Source organism: Microcaecilia unicolor, chromosome 10 (assembly GCF_901765095.1).
Source record: "Microcaecilia unicolor chromosome 10, aMicUni1.1, whole genome shotgun sequence".
Classification (NCBI taxonomy): Eukaryota; Metazoa; Chordata; class Amphibia; order Gymnophiona; family Siphonopidae; genus Microcaecilia; species Microcaecilia unicolor.
The window spans coordinates 219,494,068-219,513,040 of NC_044040.1; the positions used below are offsets into that span (position 1 = coordinate 219,494,068).

Below are 18,973 nucleotides of genomic sequence, written 5' to 3' on the forward strand. Positions count from 1 at the left end.
TCATCCACATATTTTGGAATCAGCTCCCCTTGATATTTGCCTTGAGACTTCCTTTCAAAAATGTAAGCAGATATTGAGGTCATATTTTTTCAAGGCATTTCTGACAGACTAGATGTTGTCCCTGGGGCATCTTGCCCCTACCCTTCCACTGCATTCCCTTTATAACTCCCCTGAATCATATTACCATGTCTAAGCTGCTCGGCCATTTCTTTGTTTAAGCCCTTTTTTGTTATATTTGATATAACCCAGGATTCCTGTGTGTTCTTCTGTTGTTTTTCTTCTCAGATTGTGAACTGCTTAGATATGTCATTTCATGGGGTAGTTTAGAGACGGCAAATTGAATGCTAGAAATAGGAGTAACACATGTAGTATCAGAAATAGACATACGGTAAACAGAACAATCATCTAATAAAAATATGCGAAATGGCCGTAGATGACAAATGATACATCATAATAGACACAAAACAGGAATGGAAGGAGTGAAGGAGTGGCCTAGTGGTTAGGGTGGTGGACTTTGGTCCTGGGGAACTGAGGAACTGAGTTCGATTCCCGGCACAGGCAGCTCCTTGTGACTCTGGGCAAGTCACTTAACCCTCCATTGCCCGCCGCATTGAGCCTGCCATGAGTGGGAAAGCGCAGGGTACAAATGTAATAAAAATAAAGAATAAAAATAAATAAATGTTCCAGGAGAGACAGACACAGTCAAAGTCCAAGCTTCTAGAACAATTTATTAGCCAAAGGTCCACAAATAACATAAAAGAGCCTTCACAGTCTGTGTTTCGGCATAAAGCCTTCCTCGGGGGTTGCCAAAACTGTGGACTTCAAAGCTTGTTCATGGTATAAAACAAAAGTATGTCAAGGAAATACATTTGCCTTGGAATCACGCTAATAATGTGTCTCTTGCTGGGCGTCTCACAAAAGACAAATTACTAGATCTATATTCAGATCCCGAAGGACTGTTTTGCTCCGACTGTGTGGAGCATGAAGAACTGTTTAGTCTGCACTGTGCAGGGACAGATTTCCATTTTTGTGCATCAAACTTTGTAGCTGTCTTTTCTACAATCATACAGGACTAACCTGTGCACAGAAACATGCCCCGTTTTGGGTCATTAAAGAAAGATTGGTGTTCAAGTTATATAATTAAAGGATCTGTGTCCCTACTGTGAAGGCTCCTAGTGCCTTTTCTTGGCTACTTGGACTTTGTTCTGTACTTTGGACCCTCTCTGTGTTGGCTTGTGGTTACTTTTTGTTTTTTACCATTAACAAGCTTTGAAGCCTGCTGTTTTGGCAACCCCTGAGGAAGGCTTTATGCCAAAACACAGCCTGGACGCTGCCATTTTGTATGCGGTGCTGGCTGGAAGAGGAGGGAGTGTTGCTCCCTCCTCCAACATGAGGTACAGTGGGGGGAGGGACTTAAGACTAGACCACCAGGGAGGGTGGGGGGTTTGCATCGACAGCCCACTTGGACAACCAGGTATATTTTTTTGTGTGTTGGGGGGTTAAGGAGGCAGGAGATCCACTGGACCTCCATCCACCCATGCCCTCGTGGCGGGGGGGGGGGGGGAAGTTGGGACCTCCAGCCTCACGTGTCTTTATGGCGGGGGGTGTTTGGGGGGGCACTAGGACATCAGGGCCTTGTTTTGGGAGGTAGGTCCAGGGGTCCTATGGATCTCTAGCCCCTGTGTTTGATAGGTTTGAGCTTTTGACAGCCTGGACCTGTCAAAGAAGTGCGGGAGGATTTAGGCACTTTCCCAGGATGATCAACGCTAATAATGTGCATAAATTTGTATGTTATTAGCACTGATCATTGGGGAGTTAATTCCCTGTACTGTTCCAATGTTATTTTTAGGGCGCTGTTTCTGAACAGCGTGGGAAATTGATCATTGGGTCATAGAGTCCAATGCGTCTTTTCACCCATGAAATTTTTCTCCAAACCTCAGTGTAGTGAAAGTTTAGAAAAATGGCATCTCTGCATCTATGTTTGGGTGTACATGTTTCTGCTGTTATTATGAAATTAATTGTTCTACAAATATCCGCTGTCTAACATTTTGGAACAAATCCAGTCTGATCTGGATATATTAGTTTAGGCATACTTTGAAGACAGGGAAATATCTCCTGTACCTAAATGTAATTCACCATGAACAACAATGAAAAATCGTGGGCTTAAACCTAAATACAGGTATACAATAAAAGGCACAGTTTCTGCCAGCACTGGGGACGGAGAGAAAATGATCTTTCCCATCGTAGGGGATGGAAGAGATTCATGCCTCTAATATGGAAGGAAAGAGCCCCTGATCTTCCCAAATCAAAATGGAATCCTTTCCAAGGTGGCTCATAAAATCTTCAGTAGATGTTTTGTAGAATAATCTTGACACTATATATAAACCAGGAGTTTTATTTGATTTTGCAATCTTTCAAACTGTCCTCTCCTCAAAATGAGAAATCTCAGCCTCTTGCAAAGTGGCCTTTTCTGGACTGAACCTAAAACTCTGCAAATCACTGAAACATTTAATCCAATCCATATTTCTGATTTCTTTGTGACACAGTGTAATTGTCCTAGAAAAGGTTTAAGACTCGGTCTTCTTGCAGACTTTTCTATTAACATCTGATTTTTTTATCTTTCCTATTTTACTACACTCAGTTTTCTTAGTTCATTTTAATAATGTGTGTATAGGAGCTTAATATTGCACTGGAGCATTAGAGCTCTTGTTCATATTAAAACTCTTTTATTCTTCTTAGATCAAAATCTATTTTGTCCATAAAGGCTGCTGCAGTTCGCCATGTAACATAGTAATTACTATTAGGGTTTTCTTCGAGCCTGACATTTTATACTTAGCTTCCAAAGTAGATTCATTCCTTAATGGACTGGGGAGTTTTTTTTTCCCCAGTCTTTCATTTCAAAAGCTTGTTTAATTGCTTCCCAAGAATTGCTACTTTGAAAGCATCGCAGACATATCACTATCATTTAGTTCAACATGTCATATTTCTAATGGAACTGAATCTGTCCTAAGCAAGAGATGAAATCCAAGGTAGCTTGGACAGAGCCCTCAGCCTGGACTGGGGTGCTGTAGCCTGTGTTTCATAGCCAACTTTCCTGGCAGTATTTAGGGGTCCCTCCCACCCTGCGCCTAACAGCTTTGATACGTCCTACTGGCTTGGACTGGTCTAGCAGGATGATAAAGAAGGTGACAATTTTTCTTACCTGCTTATTTCCTTTCCTTGAATCTTTTTAAACTAGTCCAGGACCCACCCCAGAAGACTGCAGTTGGAGATTTTTCCTTTCAGTATGGACTGGTGTCTGAATAGGTCTCTCAGGCTTCTCTTATTGGGGAGGTCTGGGAAAGACCTTTTTTGGCCATTCCTGAAGTGATCGGAAGCCGAGACTTTCTATATAATGTGGTTCTATGATGTTGATCAATATTGATGACATTCTATTACCTAAATTATCTGAATTAGGATTTACAAATGTGGTTTTTGAGTGGTTTAGCTCTTTTCTGAGAATCATATGCCATCATGTACTCAAAGAGGGAGGTATCTTCAGTCACTTAGACTCCCCCTTCTGAGGTTACAGAGGGATCCCCCATCTCCCCGCTTTTGTTTAACATATATGCGTTCTTTAAGATCTATTGTTTTGGGAATGGGGGAAACTTTATACTCATTTTTCAGATGACATTTTCATTTTGATCCCTGTTAGCTGAAATTTACCCAAATCTTCTGCCAACATAAATAAGGTGGTCTTTTACTAAGCTGAGGTAGCATTTTTAGCTCACAGTAGAAATCAGTTGGTGGTAAATGCGTGAATTCTTGGCAGCCATTTTGAATCAGCGCCAGGACCAGAGGCAGCAAGAGACAGGCTGCAGCTGCTCTGGGCAGGAAAGAGGGGCCTCTTTTTTGCCCCAAAGAGTTCACTAGACCACCAGGGCAGTACAGTATGGTAAGGGGAGAGGAGGGGAGGATAGGACACCCTTAGCAGGTGTGACGGGGCGGGGTGGGACGTGGTGGGGCGGGTGTGGCGGGGCAGGGCATGTGTCCTCTTTTGGCAAAGCAAATATGGTATCCCTTGTAGTAGTAGTTTTTGCTCAAGATTTTTTCAGTCAAACTGAGTAATTTACTTACTGCCACACAGTGGCGTAGCCAGACCTGACATTTTAGGTGGGCCCAAAGCTAATATGGGTGGGCACTATCCATCCCCTTAGCCAGGCATTACCCCTTCCTTTCCCTCCCCATATATCAGCATCAGCCCTTTCCTTCCCTCTCCCCATCTAACCCTCCCCATAGCTCAGCATCAGCCCTTCCCTTTCCTATCCCCCATCCATCCATCCATCCATCCATCCATCCCCATAGCCCGGCATAAGCCCTTTCATCCTTACCCCCCCCCCCCCAATCCATCCTAATAGCCCAGCATCAACCCTTCCCTTTCCTACCATCCCATAGCTAGGCATCAGCCCTGTCCTACCCCCTACCCACCACACCCCCATAGTCTGGCATCTCCCCTCCCCCCACTCTGAAGTACACCAACATTAAATATAAAACATTTTTTTTTAAATGTCTTCGGTACTGCAGAGACTAACGCCACCCAGAAACCCCTCTTCATTACTTATAAAACTTTTTTTTAAATTTTAACCTGGGTACTGCAGAACCATCCCCACCCAAAAACCCACACCAACATGAAAAATACACCTTTTAAAAAATTTTAACCTGAGCACTGTTGGTGGGTTTCTGGGTGGGGGTGAGCTCACCTGTAGCTATGCCCCTGCTGCCAGAAGATATTAGTTTTGGTGAAGATGTGTTTATGAATGATTCTTTTGTTGTAGTTGTGTGTATTCTGCTGTGTTTTTTGTGTCTTTCACTGTGTGTGTTCCAGATGTAACCTCCTAAGACAATTGGATAGTGTGATGTAGAAATATTTTAAATAAATAACTCCTTCACAAATGTATCTGACACACACTGGTCCACAATATTTCAGTGGTGAATTAACCAAAGCCTCATTTCTCAGAAAGAAAGCCTTTCAGCAGAGATATCAGATGTTCCTGGGATCTGCAGGATGATGGAAATTGTCCCCCTCCCTTTCCCCCTTCCCAGCTTCCTGACATTAATTAAATCACTTAAATGTGACAAAGGCTAGCCCAGCTGTCCCTGCAGGTACAGCCCTGCCTTAGTCATAGGTTTGAGGTTCTGCAGAGGGGTCTGACTTGGACAGATGGACACTGTAGACATTGGGGGGAGGGAGGAAGAACAGGTAAGTCAGGATTGGCTTCACATTTCTAAGTGCATGCTACAGAAAACATGAGAAGGACCAGATGGTCTTTATTTACTTTAGAAGAATAGATTTAATGCTTGCTTTTCAGCCATGTGACTGGTGCTCTTTGAAGCATCCCTCAGCAACAGATGGAGGTAAAATACATTTTTAATGGATTTACCACCTCTGCACAGATAACCTGCTCTCCTGCCTCCCAGCCCTGTGGGCAGTGAGATGAAGGCTTTGTGCCAGCTCTGCAAAATTAAGCACAGGTTGTGAGCTTCCTCACACTACAGCCTTGTATCAACAGCAGTGAGGTGAGCTTTTTCAAAGTCATAACCTGCAAGAGAAGAGAGCAGAGATCACCTGCATCATGAAGCAAGCTAGGCAAGTTGTTCAGATGGCAAAATATGGTATTCAAAGCAAGAATTTTCCAATAGCCCGAGAACTTGCAAAGTTGCACCTGGGTAATTTATCTTTGAAAATGAGGAAAAGTCCATGTGCATGTTCCACTTAAAGACAGTGCACGTTGTTGTGGAAGGAAATCTGTGTGCACATGCTGTGTTTTTCTCATGTTCTTAGAAATATGTTCTCCAAGTCCTGCTGAAATCTGTGTGTTTTTGTAGTCAGGCAGTTCTAGGCATGTTCATTTCTTCTAATGCAGCCAGATTGCTTTGAACTTTGCAATCCAAATACTTGGCTTCTTTTTTTCCCCAGTTTGAAAGAGGTGAGACCCTGCAGCATTCTGTGAATGAGTTAATGGGAGCAGAGGCAAGCTTGTAGAACCTGAATGTACTCTAGCTAACTCCTGTCTAGTGTTAACTCCTTCCAATGTTATCCAAATCATCAGGTGCCTAGTCTTCCCTCCCCATTACTTTTTAATTTATTTATTGGGATATATTAACCACCTTCATGAAGAGATTTCACCCAGGGCAGTGTACAGTAGGAGAAGTAGCCCAATGGCTAGAGCAGTGGCCTAAGAATCAGTGGAGCCCGGTTCAAATCCCAATGCAACTCCTTGAGATCTTGGGCAGGTCCATTGCCTCAGGTACAAACACAGATTATGAGCCCCAGGGACAGGGAAATACTGTCCCTGAACTAGAGGCCAACTGAAACAGCTTTTTTTCAATTTCGGTCTGAGCACTTTCTACCAAAACTGAAACTGCATCCGAAACACTTATTGCGTAGTTTTGGCTGAAATCAAAAGCAAAAACTAAAGATTGGTTCACATTCACGTAACCAACGAGGCCCAGTGGGGATTGCCAGCGCCTGCAGTCGGCAGCCGTCTGCTAAACCCACAGGAGATTATTACTGTCCAGTCCCTGAAACTGCAAACACAGGCAGACAACTGGGAGAAACCAAACACAGGGTAGAAGGGGATTGAAAGTTCCAAGAACTCCAGAAGTCCAATATCTTCAAATCATAAAAGGTTTTAGTCTGCCAAAACAGTTGCAACAACAATTCAGACTCAACACGGTCTGCGTTTCGGCAATAAGCCTTCCTCAGTTGTCTCAGCTATACAATAAATAAGATACAGTAGCAAGAGTTCATTACGCTGATCAGGTCGTAGCCAGACAACAAATTTTGGATGGGCCTAGGCAAGAAGTGGGTGGGCACCAAGTGTTCTCCCCCCTCAAATATTTCAGCTGGCGGGAAAATGCTTCTTTCCACCTTGGCAGTCTGCAGCAGGCAAGTGCTGAAAACTGAGCATGTGCAGGTGCCAGTATCGTGGAGAGTAGTGTCTTTGTTACCATCAGGGGGAAGGTCTTCAGCTGGCTGAGCTTGAGATCCCCATCAGCTACTGCTAAACGTGTGCTACTGTTGGGTGGGCCTGAGCACTAAATGGGTGGGCCCCGGCCCACCCAAGCCCACCTGTGGCTACACCACTGACATTGCTGATAAAAGTTGGTCTGCTGTTTCCATTGTGGGAGTTCGGCTATGGAACGCCCTTCGTTGTGCAGCAAAGTGGGTCAGATCAAGAAATTGCTACCACCTTTGCGAACAAAAGTACACAGTTTTGGAACGCACTACCCATGGCCCTAAAAACCATGACCAATCTAACCAGCTTTCGCAAAGCTTTGAAAACACATCTCTTCAACAGAGCCTACAAAAGTCACCCTCAATGAAACAAGTCATTCCTTAAACCACCGAAGTACACCAAAACACCTCACACACGACCTTACCTAACACCTTCTACCTAAGTTCCTCTTTCACCTCAGCTTATGATCGACTGTTTTCTTAAATCACGTATTGACGTTCTCATTTCCATACTCTGTAAGCCACATTGAGCCTGCAAAAAGGTGGGAAAATGTGAGGTACAAATACAATAAATAAAGAAATAAATAAAAAATTGCTAAAAACTCAGTTGTTTGTGGAAGCTTTTATGTAGGAACAATCTGTGCTTAATCTATTGAAGAGCAGTATAAGTAGTTTATAATTTGTTTGTGATATGTGGAATGTGATTGTTTTTTTTTCTGAGTTTGTTTTTATGTATGTTATTTTTTTGTAAACCGCATAGGTTATAGGTGATATATACATTCTTAAAATAAATGTTCACACAATAAATAGCTACAAGTAAACAACAAATAATTAAGATAAAACAAGATGACTCAAATAAAACATGACACAGTGAATACAATCAAGGAGTATATGGACAGTAAACAATGTATATGCATATATGTCTTAACAAAAACCACCAAACAAGTGATAATAGAAATTAAAAATTGTGACACTAAAAATAAAAAATGAAATGATATATTGTAATTGGTCAAAAATATGCTTGTGATATGTAAGGGTACAAACAATACCTGTGCTTAAATGCTAATCGAGACAAGGAAAATAACATCATGGAGATGAATAAAAATGTGATTAAAAACAGTGGAGCAGACGTGATTTTGCTCCTCTCTCTTTTTTTTTTTTTACATTTGTACCCCGCGCTTTCCCACTCATGGCAGGCTCAATGTGGCTTACATATACAAGCGACCCCACCCTGAATTGATTTATATAGAAGCCCCCAAGTGGAAATAAACAGAATATTCATCTCAACACCTCCATATACTTTATGGACAAATACCTGGTTTAGTGAAATCGTGAATTATGCCAGCTAAAACGCAGAAGGGAGATAAGATTAAACCCACTAGTGATGAAGTGAAGATGGCGTCACCGGAGACCCAAACGATCCCTTCCTTTACTTCTCAACAGCTCCAGCAACTGACTGATGCATGCTAGAACTGCGGTGGGAAAAACTATGTGAATAGCTGTCTAGAGTAGAGATCATTTTCACAATCACTACCCGAAGCATGACAGCAGCTGAGGAGAGAATCTCGGCAGTGGAAGATGCTAAAACGGAGGCAGACAGCCGCATTAGAGCACTTGAACAGAAAGTGGAGGATCAGGCTGCCCATATAGATGACTTGGAGAAGCTAGCACGAAGAGACAATTTACAGCTGACTGGCCTTCCAGAAACAGTGCCTGATCACAATCTAGCAATTCTATTGGAACATTGGCTCAAAACTGAGTTTGCCTTTTCTGACAGCATGGCCCTCTCTGTCTTGAGAGAGCGCACAGAGTAGGCTGCAAGAGGGAAGGAGGTAGTCGGCTACGTGAAATAGTGATGAAAGTCCATAACCATATCTACAAAATTGAAATACTGAGGGCATACCGGCAAAAGCAAGATCAGCTGAAATATGACGGTACTCCAGTGTGCATATTTCAAGATTGTTCAGCAGCACTGGCAGACAAAAGAAGGTGCTTTTTCCCGCTTCCACTGAGTTTTGGAATTTACAAATTAGATTTATGCTTATGTATCCAGCTATATTGAGGATACAACAGGATGGACAATGGAAAAACTTTGATAATCTGCAAGTGGCAACAGAGTATGTCAAGGCACTGAATAAATGAGATGTGTCAGAATCAAATGTTATTATTCCACTGCCATGGTATAAAGCAGGTATTGTTTTGTAGAAGAGGTGATAAGCAAGCATACAGTTCAAACTTCTCTTATTGACTTATAAGTTTTTTTTATTTTATTTGTTTATTTGTTACATGTATATCCCACATTTTCCCACCTATTTGCTGGCTCAATGTGGCTTCCATAGTACCGTGAAGGCGTTCGCCAACTCCGGTAGAGAAACAAATACAAAGTGATGTTGTAATCGAATAATGTTAATATGTTACAGACACAATGGTAATCGTAGGGAAGGAGAGTTATATAGTGTTCATTACGAGCTTTGGTTATGTTGTGTTGCAGGGTTCAGGCACTTAAGTTGGGTCGGTAGGGTATGCCTTTTTCAACAGGTTGTTCTTTAGTGATTTCCGGAAGTTAAGATGGTCGTACGTTATTTTCACAGCTTTTGGTAATGCATTCCACAATTGTGTGCTTATGTAGGAGAAGCTGGATGCATAAATTGATTTATATTTGAGTCCTTTACAGCTTGGGTAGTGCATATTTAAGTATGTTCGTGTTGATCCGACTGTGTTTCTGGTTGGTAGGTCTATGAGGTCGGTCATGTATCCAGGGGCTTCGCCATAGATAATTTTATGGAGCAGGGTGCAGATTTTGAAAGCTATGCGTTCTTTGATTGGAAGCCACTGCAATTTTTCTTGGAGGGGTTTGGCACTTTCGAATTGCGTTTTTCCAAATATAAGTCTGGCTGTTGTGTTTTGAGCTGTCTGAAGTTTCTTTATGAGTTACTCTTTGCATCCCGCATAGATTCCATTGCAGTAGTTAGCATGGCTTAATACCATTGATTGTATCAGGTTGTGAAATGTTTCCCTCGGGAAGAATGGTTTCATGCGTTTGAGTTTCCACATAGAGTGGAACGTTTTCTTGGTTGTAGAGTTCACTTGGCTCTCGAGTGTAAGGTTACGGTCGATTGTGACCCTGAGGATTGTCAAGCTATCTGAGATAGGGAGGGTGTAGTCTGGGGTGTTTAAATTTGTGGGTTCTTGTTGTTTTGGGATGAGAGGATGAGGCAATGTGTTTTTTCTTTGTTGAGTTTTAATTGGAATGCATTTGCCCATGAGTTCATGGTATTCAAGCTGAGTTTGATTTCGTTGGTGATTTCTGTCAGGTCATGTTTTGAAAGGAATGTATATTGTAACGTTGTCTGCGTAGATGAATGGGTTGAGGCCTTGGGTGGCTAAGGACTTTGCTAGTGGGGTCATCATTAGGTTGAAGCTGCAAAGGACTCAAATATAAATCAACCTATGCATCCAGCTTCTCATATATATATTTGTTCCAGTCAGTGTCCCGCCTTCTTCTGACGTCATTTCCTCTTTCCACGAGGGCGGGACACTGATAGGAAACAAAGGGAAGGCTAGAGACTGGCTTTCACTGTGGCTGCTGTGACGGAGGTAAATCAACAATTTAAACCCTCCCCCCAGGACAGTAGGAGCAAAAAGAGGGATGTTGGGGGGGGGGGAGAAGAGGTTGGGCAGGTGGACATTGGAGCAGGAGGGCAGGGGAGAGAGGAGAATCACTGGGTATGGATGGCTGGGGGAAGGCAGGGGAGAGAAGAGAATCACTGGGTATGGATGGCTGGAGAGGGGGCAGGGGAGAGAAGAGAATCGCTGGGTAGGGATGGCTGGAGTGGGGGCAGGGGAGAGAAGAGAATCGCTGGGTAGGGATGGCTGGAGGGGGGCAGGGGAGAGAAGAGAATTGCTGGGTATGGATGGCTGGAGGGGGGCAGGGGAGAGAAGAGAATCGCTGGGTATGGATGGATGGATGGGGCAGGGGAGAGAAGAGAATTGCTGGATATGGATGGATGGAGGGGGCAGAGAAGAGAATTGCTGGACATGGGTGGATGGAGGGGAGGGCAGGGGAGAGAGTAAACCAGATGAAACAGCAAAACTGGGAATACGCAAACAGTGAATCATCTCAGCTTAAATTTTGCTGTTCAATGAATATAGTCTATAAGAACAGTGGAGTTGCCTGTGTTTGTTGAGCAAGTTACTGGTCTCCAGTCAAACGGAACACTGATGAGCTTGGTTACTTTGATGTGGAGATGAAACTGAAGCTGGTTGCGATTCATGGTGAAAAGACATGTCTCTATTATCACAACAAACTGCTGGTCATCCCATGGAAAATTTTATATTGGGCTGACTGTCCACTCAATTGAGAGTCTTTAGAGAGGAAGTCTGCTTGTCTGGTCTTAAGACTGAAGGTTCCCACACATTTGATGTTCTTGCATCAGTGGTTGAAGATATTCAGAGTTTGCCATCAGATGAAAAATTGTTGGAACAAGAACAGACAATGATTACAACTTTCTTTGCAACTGGACAGCATGACTATGACAACGAAGGTGAAGATTCAAGTGATGAATTAGACAGGACAACTTCTAATGCAGATGATAACGACAATAATGGTAATAAGGTACTCTTTGCTATACAGAAGTCAAGTATTTCAGAGATTCCTTTGATCAAAATCTGCAGACCCAGTCAGAAGACATCAGTAATATTCCAACATGGACTCCTATTTTATTACCTGCTGCTCTTCCATTCTCAGTGTTTTATCCCTACTTGCCCCCCCCCCTCCCAGACGTTTATTGCTTCCTGCTTTTCCTCTTGAGTGTTTCACTCCTTCCCTGACAGTTTATTCGTCCCTGCTCTCTCTTCTCTAGGTGTTTTTTGTTCCCTGTTATCCCTTTCTCAGCTGGTTGTTGTTCTCCGCACTCCACCTCTTAGGTATTCATCACTCCCTGCTTTTTTTCCTTAGTGTTTCACTCTTTGCTGTTCCCTGCTTGAGTTTTTTTTTTTAATGTGTCCCCTCTCTCTCTTCCCTGGGTGTTTATCCCTTCCTGCTCCCCCTTCTTTAGGTGTCTATCCCTTCCTCAGCTCTCTCTTGCTCCTTCTCCTTTCCACAGGTGTCTTATCTCTCCCTGCTTTTCATTCCTCAGATGCTTATCTCTCCTTCCTTTCCTCTCCTTGGATGTTTATTCCTCCCTGCTCTCCCCTCCTTGGGTGTTTATCACCTCTTGCTCATCCCTGCTTGGGTGTTTAACTGTTCTTGCTGTTTCCTTCCTCGAGTGTTTGGCCCTCTTTGCTCTCCCTGCATCAGGTGCTTATAGCTCTCTCCTTTCTTCTTCCTTGGGTGTTTGTCCCTCTGTTCTTCCTGCATCAGGTGCTTTTAGCTCTCTCTCTCTCTCTCTCCTTCCTTGGGTGTTTGTCCCTCTGTTCTTCCTGCATCAGGTGCTTTTAGCTCTCTCCTTTCTCCTTCTTCAGGTGTTTGTCCCTCTGTTCTTCCTGCATCAGGCGCTTATAGCTCTCTCCTTTCTTCTTCCTCAGGTGTTTGTCCCTCTGTTCTTCCTGCATCAGGTGCTTATAGCTCTCTCCTTTCTCCTTCCTCAGGTGTTTGTCCCTCTGTTCTTCCTGCATCAGGTGCTTATAGCTCTCTCCTTTCTTCTTCCTCAGGTGTTTGTCCCTCTGTTCTTCCTGCATCAGGTGCTTATAGCTCTCTCCTTTCTCCTTCCTCAGGTGTTTGTCCCTCTGTTCTTCCTGCATCAGGTGCTTATAACTCTCTTCTTCCTCAGGTGTTTGTCCCTCTGCTCTTGGAACATTCTAATATTCTGCTGCTTTGGTTGTTAATTATTAATCATGTAGTAAACACACCAGTCACTGACTGGTCCCAGTTACTTTGTACATTTTCCCTTTGCTGCTTTATAAATTTCCCTGCTAGAAACTGCAAATAAGGAAGTGTTGCTGGGAAGAGGGCGAAGAGAAGCACAGAAACAAGGAAAGGGCCAGGGGTAGGGAGAGATATGGAAGTACATATATAGAGAGATAAGGAATGAGATTAAGGTTTTAGAGAGGTTTTGGAAAAGGTAAAAGGGTGGCAGAGGGAGCTCAGATGGAGGCAGAGGGATGGTAGTGGTGGGAGAATGTGAGTGAGGGATGGAGGGTTTGACAGGTTTCAGTAAATTACCAGAAAGGGACATTTTTCATAGAAAAATGCACATCTGAGGCATTAGTAAGAAATAGAGGGAGGTAGTTTATGTGGATAAAAATTGTATGAAAACTATGTAAAATTTGTGTGTGTGAAAATATTTTAAAAACATATAAATCATTAGTCTGAAAATACTCCACCCTTATTGCAGATGAAAGTCTGCTTTAAGCTCCTTGGACAGGAGAGTTCAGGTTGAGGCTTTTTCAATGTTCTGCACGTACCTTCTCCAGTAAAGTCTCCCCACAGTGGAGATCAGGCTTGAGTGTAAAGAGCGTGTCATGAGCAGGAATAGAAGAGACAGATAACTGGAAGTAAGGAGTCGAGGATCCCCTGACCCAAATTCATTACATATAAAATATGTCCCTTGGTCTACCCATCTTGAAGCCTCTTGATTTTTGTTTCTCTGCAGAATACCAGCAGTTGACTATGCCAGGATTATTCAACCAGTCCACCTGGTCTGCTCTGCCACTGAAAACATCCTGTGTCAAGACTTGGGCCGATGGTTACACCATGGGGCTAACCGCAAATCTTAGTTATGTGAATCCTGAAAATGAGCCCGTGGAAGGTAAAAATGAACTCTGGATTCCTTCACGCTTATCTCAGACAAATACGTCCTTTTCATAAGCCACTGTTGGGCTTGATGCAAGCTTGTTTTGAAAGGGACATTCCCTGTGGAGTTACCTTGAAAATCCCCCCAGTGCACAGTGGTACAAAGCATGTAGCGTAAGGTATGGACAGTGATTTGGCAAAAGAAAAAAATTATTGTCCTCCTCACCAGTATTTAATCATTAATCAAGATCAACAATAATAAGGCCAAATAATGTTAATTCAATAAATTTAAATGTTTAAATAAAGTGAATGGAGTTCAACATGCCAGGCTTAAATATTTCAAAGAAAAGCCTTTTGACACAATAACATTATTAGACTATGTCCATGAGTAGCAGTGTTATCTTGTTCAACGTGATTCAAATTAATTATATCTTCAAAGGTAAAACTTTCCTCAGCAATTCTTTTTAATCAAACACATTTTCAAAATATTTATCAAAACTTATCTTAGCAGAACTCCCCCTTCGACATGATCATATTTCAACGTGCTGCATCAGGAAGTCGGAAATTCATTGAAGTTTCTTTCGGATGCTGAAAGGCTGCAACTTCCTTTAGTGAGCCATGGTGAAACTTAGATTTGGGACAATATTGAATTCAAATGTAATTTTTTTTTAAATTTTGCCCTCCTTATTTCTTGTTTGTCTTTTTCTTTTTTGCTCTCTCCCAGCTTCAGGGATTTTCCAATTTTAGATTTCCTCCTTATTGTGGTCTGAGTAGCACATTTTAGAATTTCCTATATGTTGTGATTGATATTTTATTTTATTTATTTATTTTCTGCATTTATATTCACTTTAGTAGTTGTGCTTTTCTATATCAAGTTTATTTGCTTGATAAAAAATAAGCTGGTCAATATTAAAAATGATTTAACAGGCCAGAAACGGCTGCTGACCAGTTAAATGGTTTGTTTGAGGCTATCTGCTAACTTTCAGCAGAACTTAACTGGTTTTCACCACTGCAAAATTAACAGTTAGTGTCTAAATAAAAACTGGCTATTTTGGGGATATTCCGGGGCAGCGCCAGCACTTAACTGGCCAGGGTAACCACATAAATAGGACCGCATATAACACAGTCCTAAGTTCTGAATAACGACTTAACCAGCTATGTGTTAAATTGGATATCCATGCCATGGCCTGGCATTGGCAATTCGGAAATAACGCTGGCAGTGGTCAGGAAAACACTCACCACTGTAAACTTCTAAGCTGTGCCAGAGTCCTCCAGCTGCATTGCTGCCAGTGGGAGGCGATGCTTCAATATTGTGTTTTCAGAGCTTTTCAAAGCTTGTCTGTCCCTCACTATTGAAAATGTAATAGTGAAACAGCACCCCCCGCTGGCAGGACTGTAGATGGAGGACTCCCACTCAGGTTAGAGGGAACAGTGATACTCACCATCATCAGCTGAATATGTGCCTCATATTTAAAAGGTAAAAAAAGGAAGTCGGGAATTCACTTGTTTCAGCTTCCATTCGTTTCCACCCAAAGGCTAAAAGAAAAATGGTGACAACATGTCTTTTTAGCTTGTGATCTCAGTACGTCACTGTTCAAACAATTGCTATAAACCATAAATACTTGATCATTGTCTCTTTTTGGCATATCTCTGACATGGATAGTAAAAGTTCACTTAGCCCTGTCCTTAGGTTCCAACTACTGAAGTTGTCGTTGAAGCCCACACCAGCCTATCCAATCCGTCTTGTCATTTCCGTAAAAGTCTGCCCGGCACTGTCCTCGCGTCCCAACTTACTGGCATTTCTGCTGAAGCCCTCTCCAGTCCATCCTCAACTAAATTGCCATATAAGGGACCCAAACCGTTCAAGCTTGCCCAGAACCGGCCTTAGTTCTTCACAGCTGGAGTTGCCATCTAAGTGCCACTCGATATGCAAACACATTTTTATACCATTCATTTTCTAATTGGACATCCTCTGTGTTCGTCCCACCCCTTTTTTAATTCCGCCACTGTTTTTTTCTCCACTGCTTCCCTCAGAAGGGCATTCCAGGCATCAACCACCCTCTCCGTGAAAAAGAATTTCCTGACATTACCTCAACTCATGTCCTCTGGTTTTACCATTTTCCCCTACTCTGAAAAAGGTTTGTTTCTATATTAATACCTTTCAAGTATTTAAACGTCTGTGCCAGAGCCAGTGGTGGGAGGCGGTGGTTGGGAGGCGGGGATAGTGCTGGGTAGACTTGTACGGTCTGTGCCCTGAAAATGACAGTTACAAATCAAGGTAAAATATACACAAAAAGTAGCACAAATGAGTTTGTCTTGTTGGGCAGACTGGATGGACCGTGCAGGTCTTTTTTCTGCCGTCATCTACTATGTTACTATGTTAAACGTCTGTATCATATCTCCCCTGCCTCTTCTCTTCTCTAGGGTCTGTATATTCAGGTCTTCCAGTCTCTTCTCATGTCTTTTGATGCAAACTCTATACCATTTTTGTCGCCTTCCTCTGGACTGCTATGGCCTCCAAAACTGAACACAGTACTCCAGGTGGAGCCTCACTAACAACCTGTACAGGAACATCAAAACTTCCTTTCTTTCTTCTGGTAACACCTCTTTCTATACAGCCTAGCATCCTTCTGGCTAGGGCCACCACTGTTTCGTTGCCTTCAAATCAGATACTATCACCCCAAGGTCCCTGTCCCTATCTGTGCATATCTGTGCCTCTCATCTCCTAGCACTTACGGCTCCCTTGGATTTCTACTCCCTAAGTGCATCACTACATTGAATTTTAATTGTCAAACATTAGACCATTCTTCTAACTTTTGTAGATCATTTTTCATGTTTTCCAATCCCTCTGGGATGTCCACTCTGTTACAAATCTTGGTATCATCCGTAAGAAGGCAAGCCTTACCTTCTAACCCTTTGGCAATGTCGCTCACAAATATATTGAACAGAATCGGATCCAGCACCGATCCTTGAGGCACTCCATTACTCAACTTTCCTTCCTCCGAATGAATTCCATTAACCACCACCCTCTTGCGTCTGTCCGTCAACCAGTTCCTAATCCAGTTCACCACTTTGGGTCCTAAGTTCAGCCTGTCAAGTTTATTCAAGAGCCTCCTATCAGGAACTGTGTCAAAGGCTTCACTGAAATATAAGTAGATTTCATCTAACGCACATCCTCAATCCAATTCTTTGGTCATCCATTCAAAGAATTCAGATTCGTTTGGCATGATTTACTTGTGGTAAAACCATGTTGCCTTGTAACTCATTGGATTCCAGGAAATTCACTATCCTTTCCTTCAGCAATGCTTCCATTACTCTTCCAATAACTGAAGTGAGGCTTACTGGCCTGTAGTTTCTTGCTTCTTCTCTGTCACCACTTTTGTGAAGAGTGACCACATCCGCTCTTCTCCAATCCCACAGAACCTCCCCCATCTCCAAGGATTTATTAAACTAATGTTTAAGAGGACTCGCCAGAACTTCTCTGAGCTCCCTCCAGTGGCGTAGCAAGGGTGGGGCAGTGGGGGTGGTCCGCCCCGGGTGTCAACGGGTGGGGGGGTGCTCCATCCACCCCCAAGGCGGCCCCCCTGGCTTGGACCCCCTGGTGCAGCGCCTCTCACTCCCCCCCCATCCGACAGTCCCCACCTGCCTATCAGCTGAGCTCCGTGCACCTGGCACCTCGAATCTGCAGCGCTGCTGACTGTAAAAGAAGAAAAACGTCTCATCACTGCATATTGATCAGAGGGATGAGGACTGCATATTGATCAGAGGGATGAGGGTGAGAGAAGGAAAATTGTTGTATGTTTAAACTGGTGAATGTTTTGGGAAAATGTTTAAGGAGGGTTGAAAAGGGGAGAGTTAAATTTAAAGTTAAAGGCTTGTTTAGCTTGATTCTGGGGAGGGCGTACTTCCTTAGGGGCAAACTGGCAGGAAAAGGAGCAAGCCAGTTGCAAGGGAGGTTTGGGGGGAAAAGGGGATGGAGGGGGGAATGCATTGGGGGGGAGGGGGGGAGGTGGGCTGAGGGTGGGATCATGGAACGTTAATGGGTTAAACAGTCCGGGTAAGAGAAGTATTATCTTCAAAGAACTGCGCAGAATGAACTGGCATTGTAATGCTCCAGGAGACCCATGTTCGGAAACGTGATGTATCATTAATCCTGAATAAGGGTCTTGGAGAAGGTTATGCATTAGCGGACCCTAAGGGAAGTAAAACGGGAGGGCTGATAATCTATGTGAAAGAAAATCTGCAATTCACCTGCGAGGCCCAATATAGCGAGGATGATGGTAGATGCCTGGCGATTAAGGGTAGGATAAACAATCAGCTAATCACACTAGTTAACATATATGCCCCCAATGTCGGGCAAGGCAGGTTTTATGACAAGATTAGGGCAGAATTGATTCCTTTCGTGGGTGGGATGGTAGTATTGGGGGGAGATTTTAATTACCCTGTGGGGGAGATAGACCATTCCAAAGGAAGGACGGGAGGGGGAGGGTACCCTAGGAGGCTGCTACTTAGATTGATGAGGGAACTAGATCTGATAGATGTGTGGCGGTTGCAGCATCTGAATCAAAAACAATATACTCACTACTCCCACACACAGGGAACGTACGCAAGAATCGATGCTATCTGGTGCAGCAGAACATGGTGGGGTGAAATTCATAAAGCAGAGATTGAAAGTATGCATGCATCAGACCATTCCCCGGTATGGATTTCCATGCGGGGGGTGGGGAAAAGAAGAATGGGAGTAGTATGGAGACTTAATGAATCACTTCTAGATAGTGAGGCTGATTGCCAGGAAATCCGGGGATCCATAAAAGATTATTTGGCCTTAAATGACAACGGGGAAGTCACAGAGGGGATCCTGTGGGATGCTAAGAAGGCAGTTATAAGGGGCAAGCTTATACAAAAGGGGGCACAAAAGAAAAAGGAGAGGGAAGCCCATGAGTTAGAGGTTCGAAGGCAACTAGTTCGAATGGAAGCCTTACACCAAAGAGAGGGAGGAACATTACATCTACAGGAGCTTAAAAAGTGGAGAGCCGCTTTACAACAGATACAGGTGAAGCGGATGGAATTCCACAGAAGTTTAATGCAGCAGAAATTCTATGAGTTTAGTAATAAAGCGGGAAGCATGTTGGCCAGGGGGCTCAGGGAGAGAAGTATAAAAAATACCATTACAAAAATAAAAGGGCCAAAAGATACAATGTATCACCAGGATGAGGAGATCAGAGAACAGTTTGTGGAATACT

At 43.3% G+C, this 18,973-nt stretch overlaps 1 protein-coding gene across 4 annotated transcripts in view; it reads left to right on the plus strand.

Moving 5' to 3' along the window:
• Window positions 1-18,973, plus strand: part of VWA5B2 (von Willebrand factor A domain containing 5B2) — a 111,235-nt gene that overhangs the window by 8,111 nt on the left and 84,151 nt on the right. For all 4 annotated transcript variants that reach the window (XM_030216390.1, XM_030216392.1, XM_030216391.1 and 1 more), the window contains exon 2: window positions 13,591-13,746. In XM_030216390.1, the coding sequence (XP_030072250.1) occupies window positions 13,608-13,746 (139 nt within the window). In that variant the 5' untranslated portion in view covers window positions 13,591-13,607. The remainder of the gene's footprint in view (window positions 1-13,590; window positions 13,747-18,973) is intronic.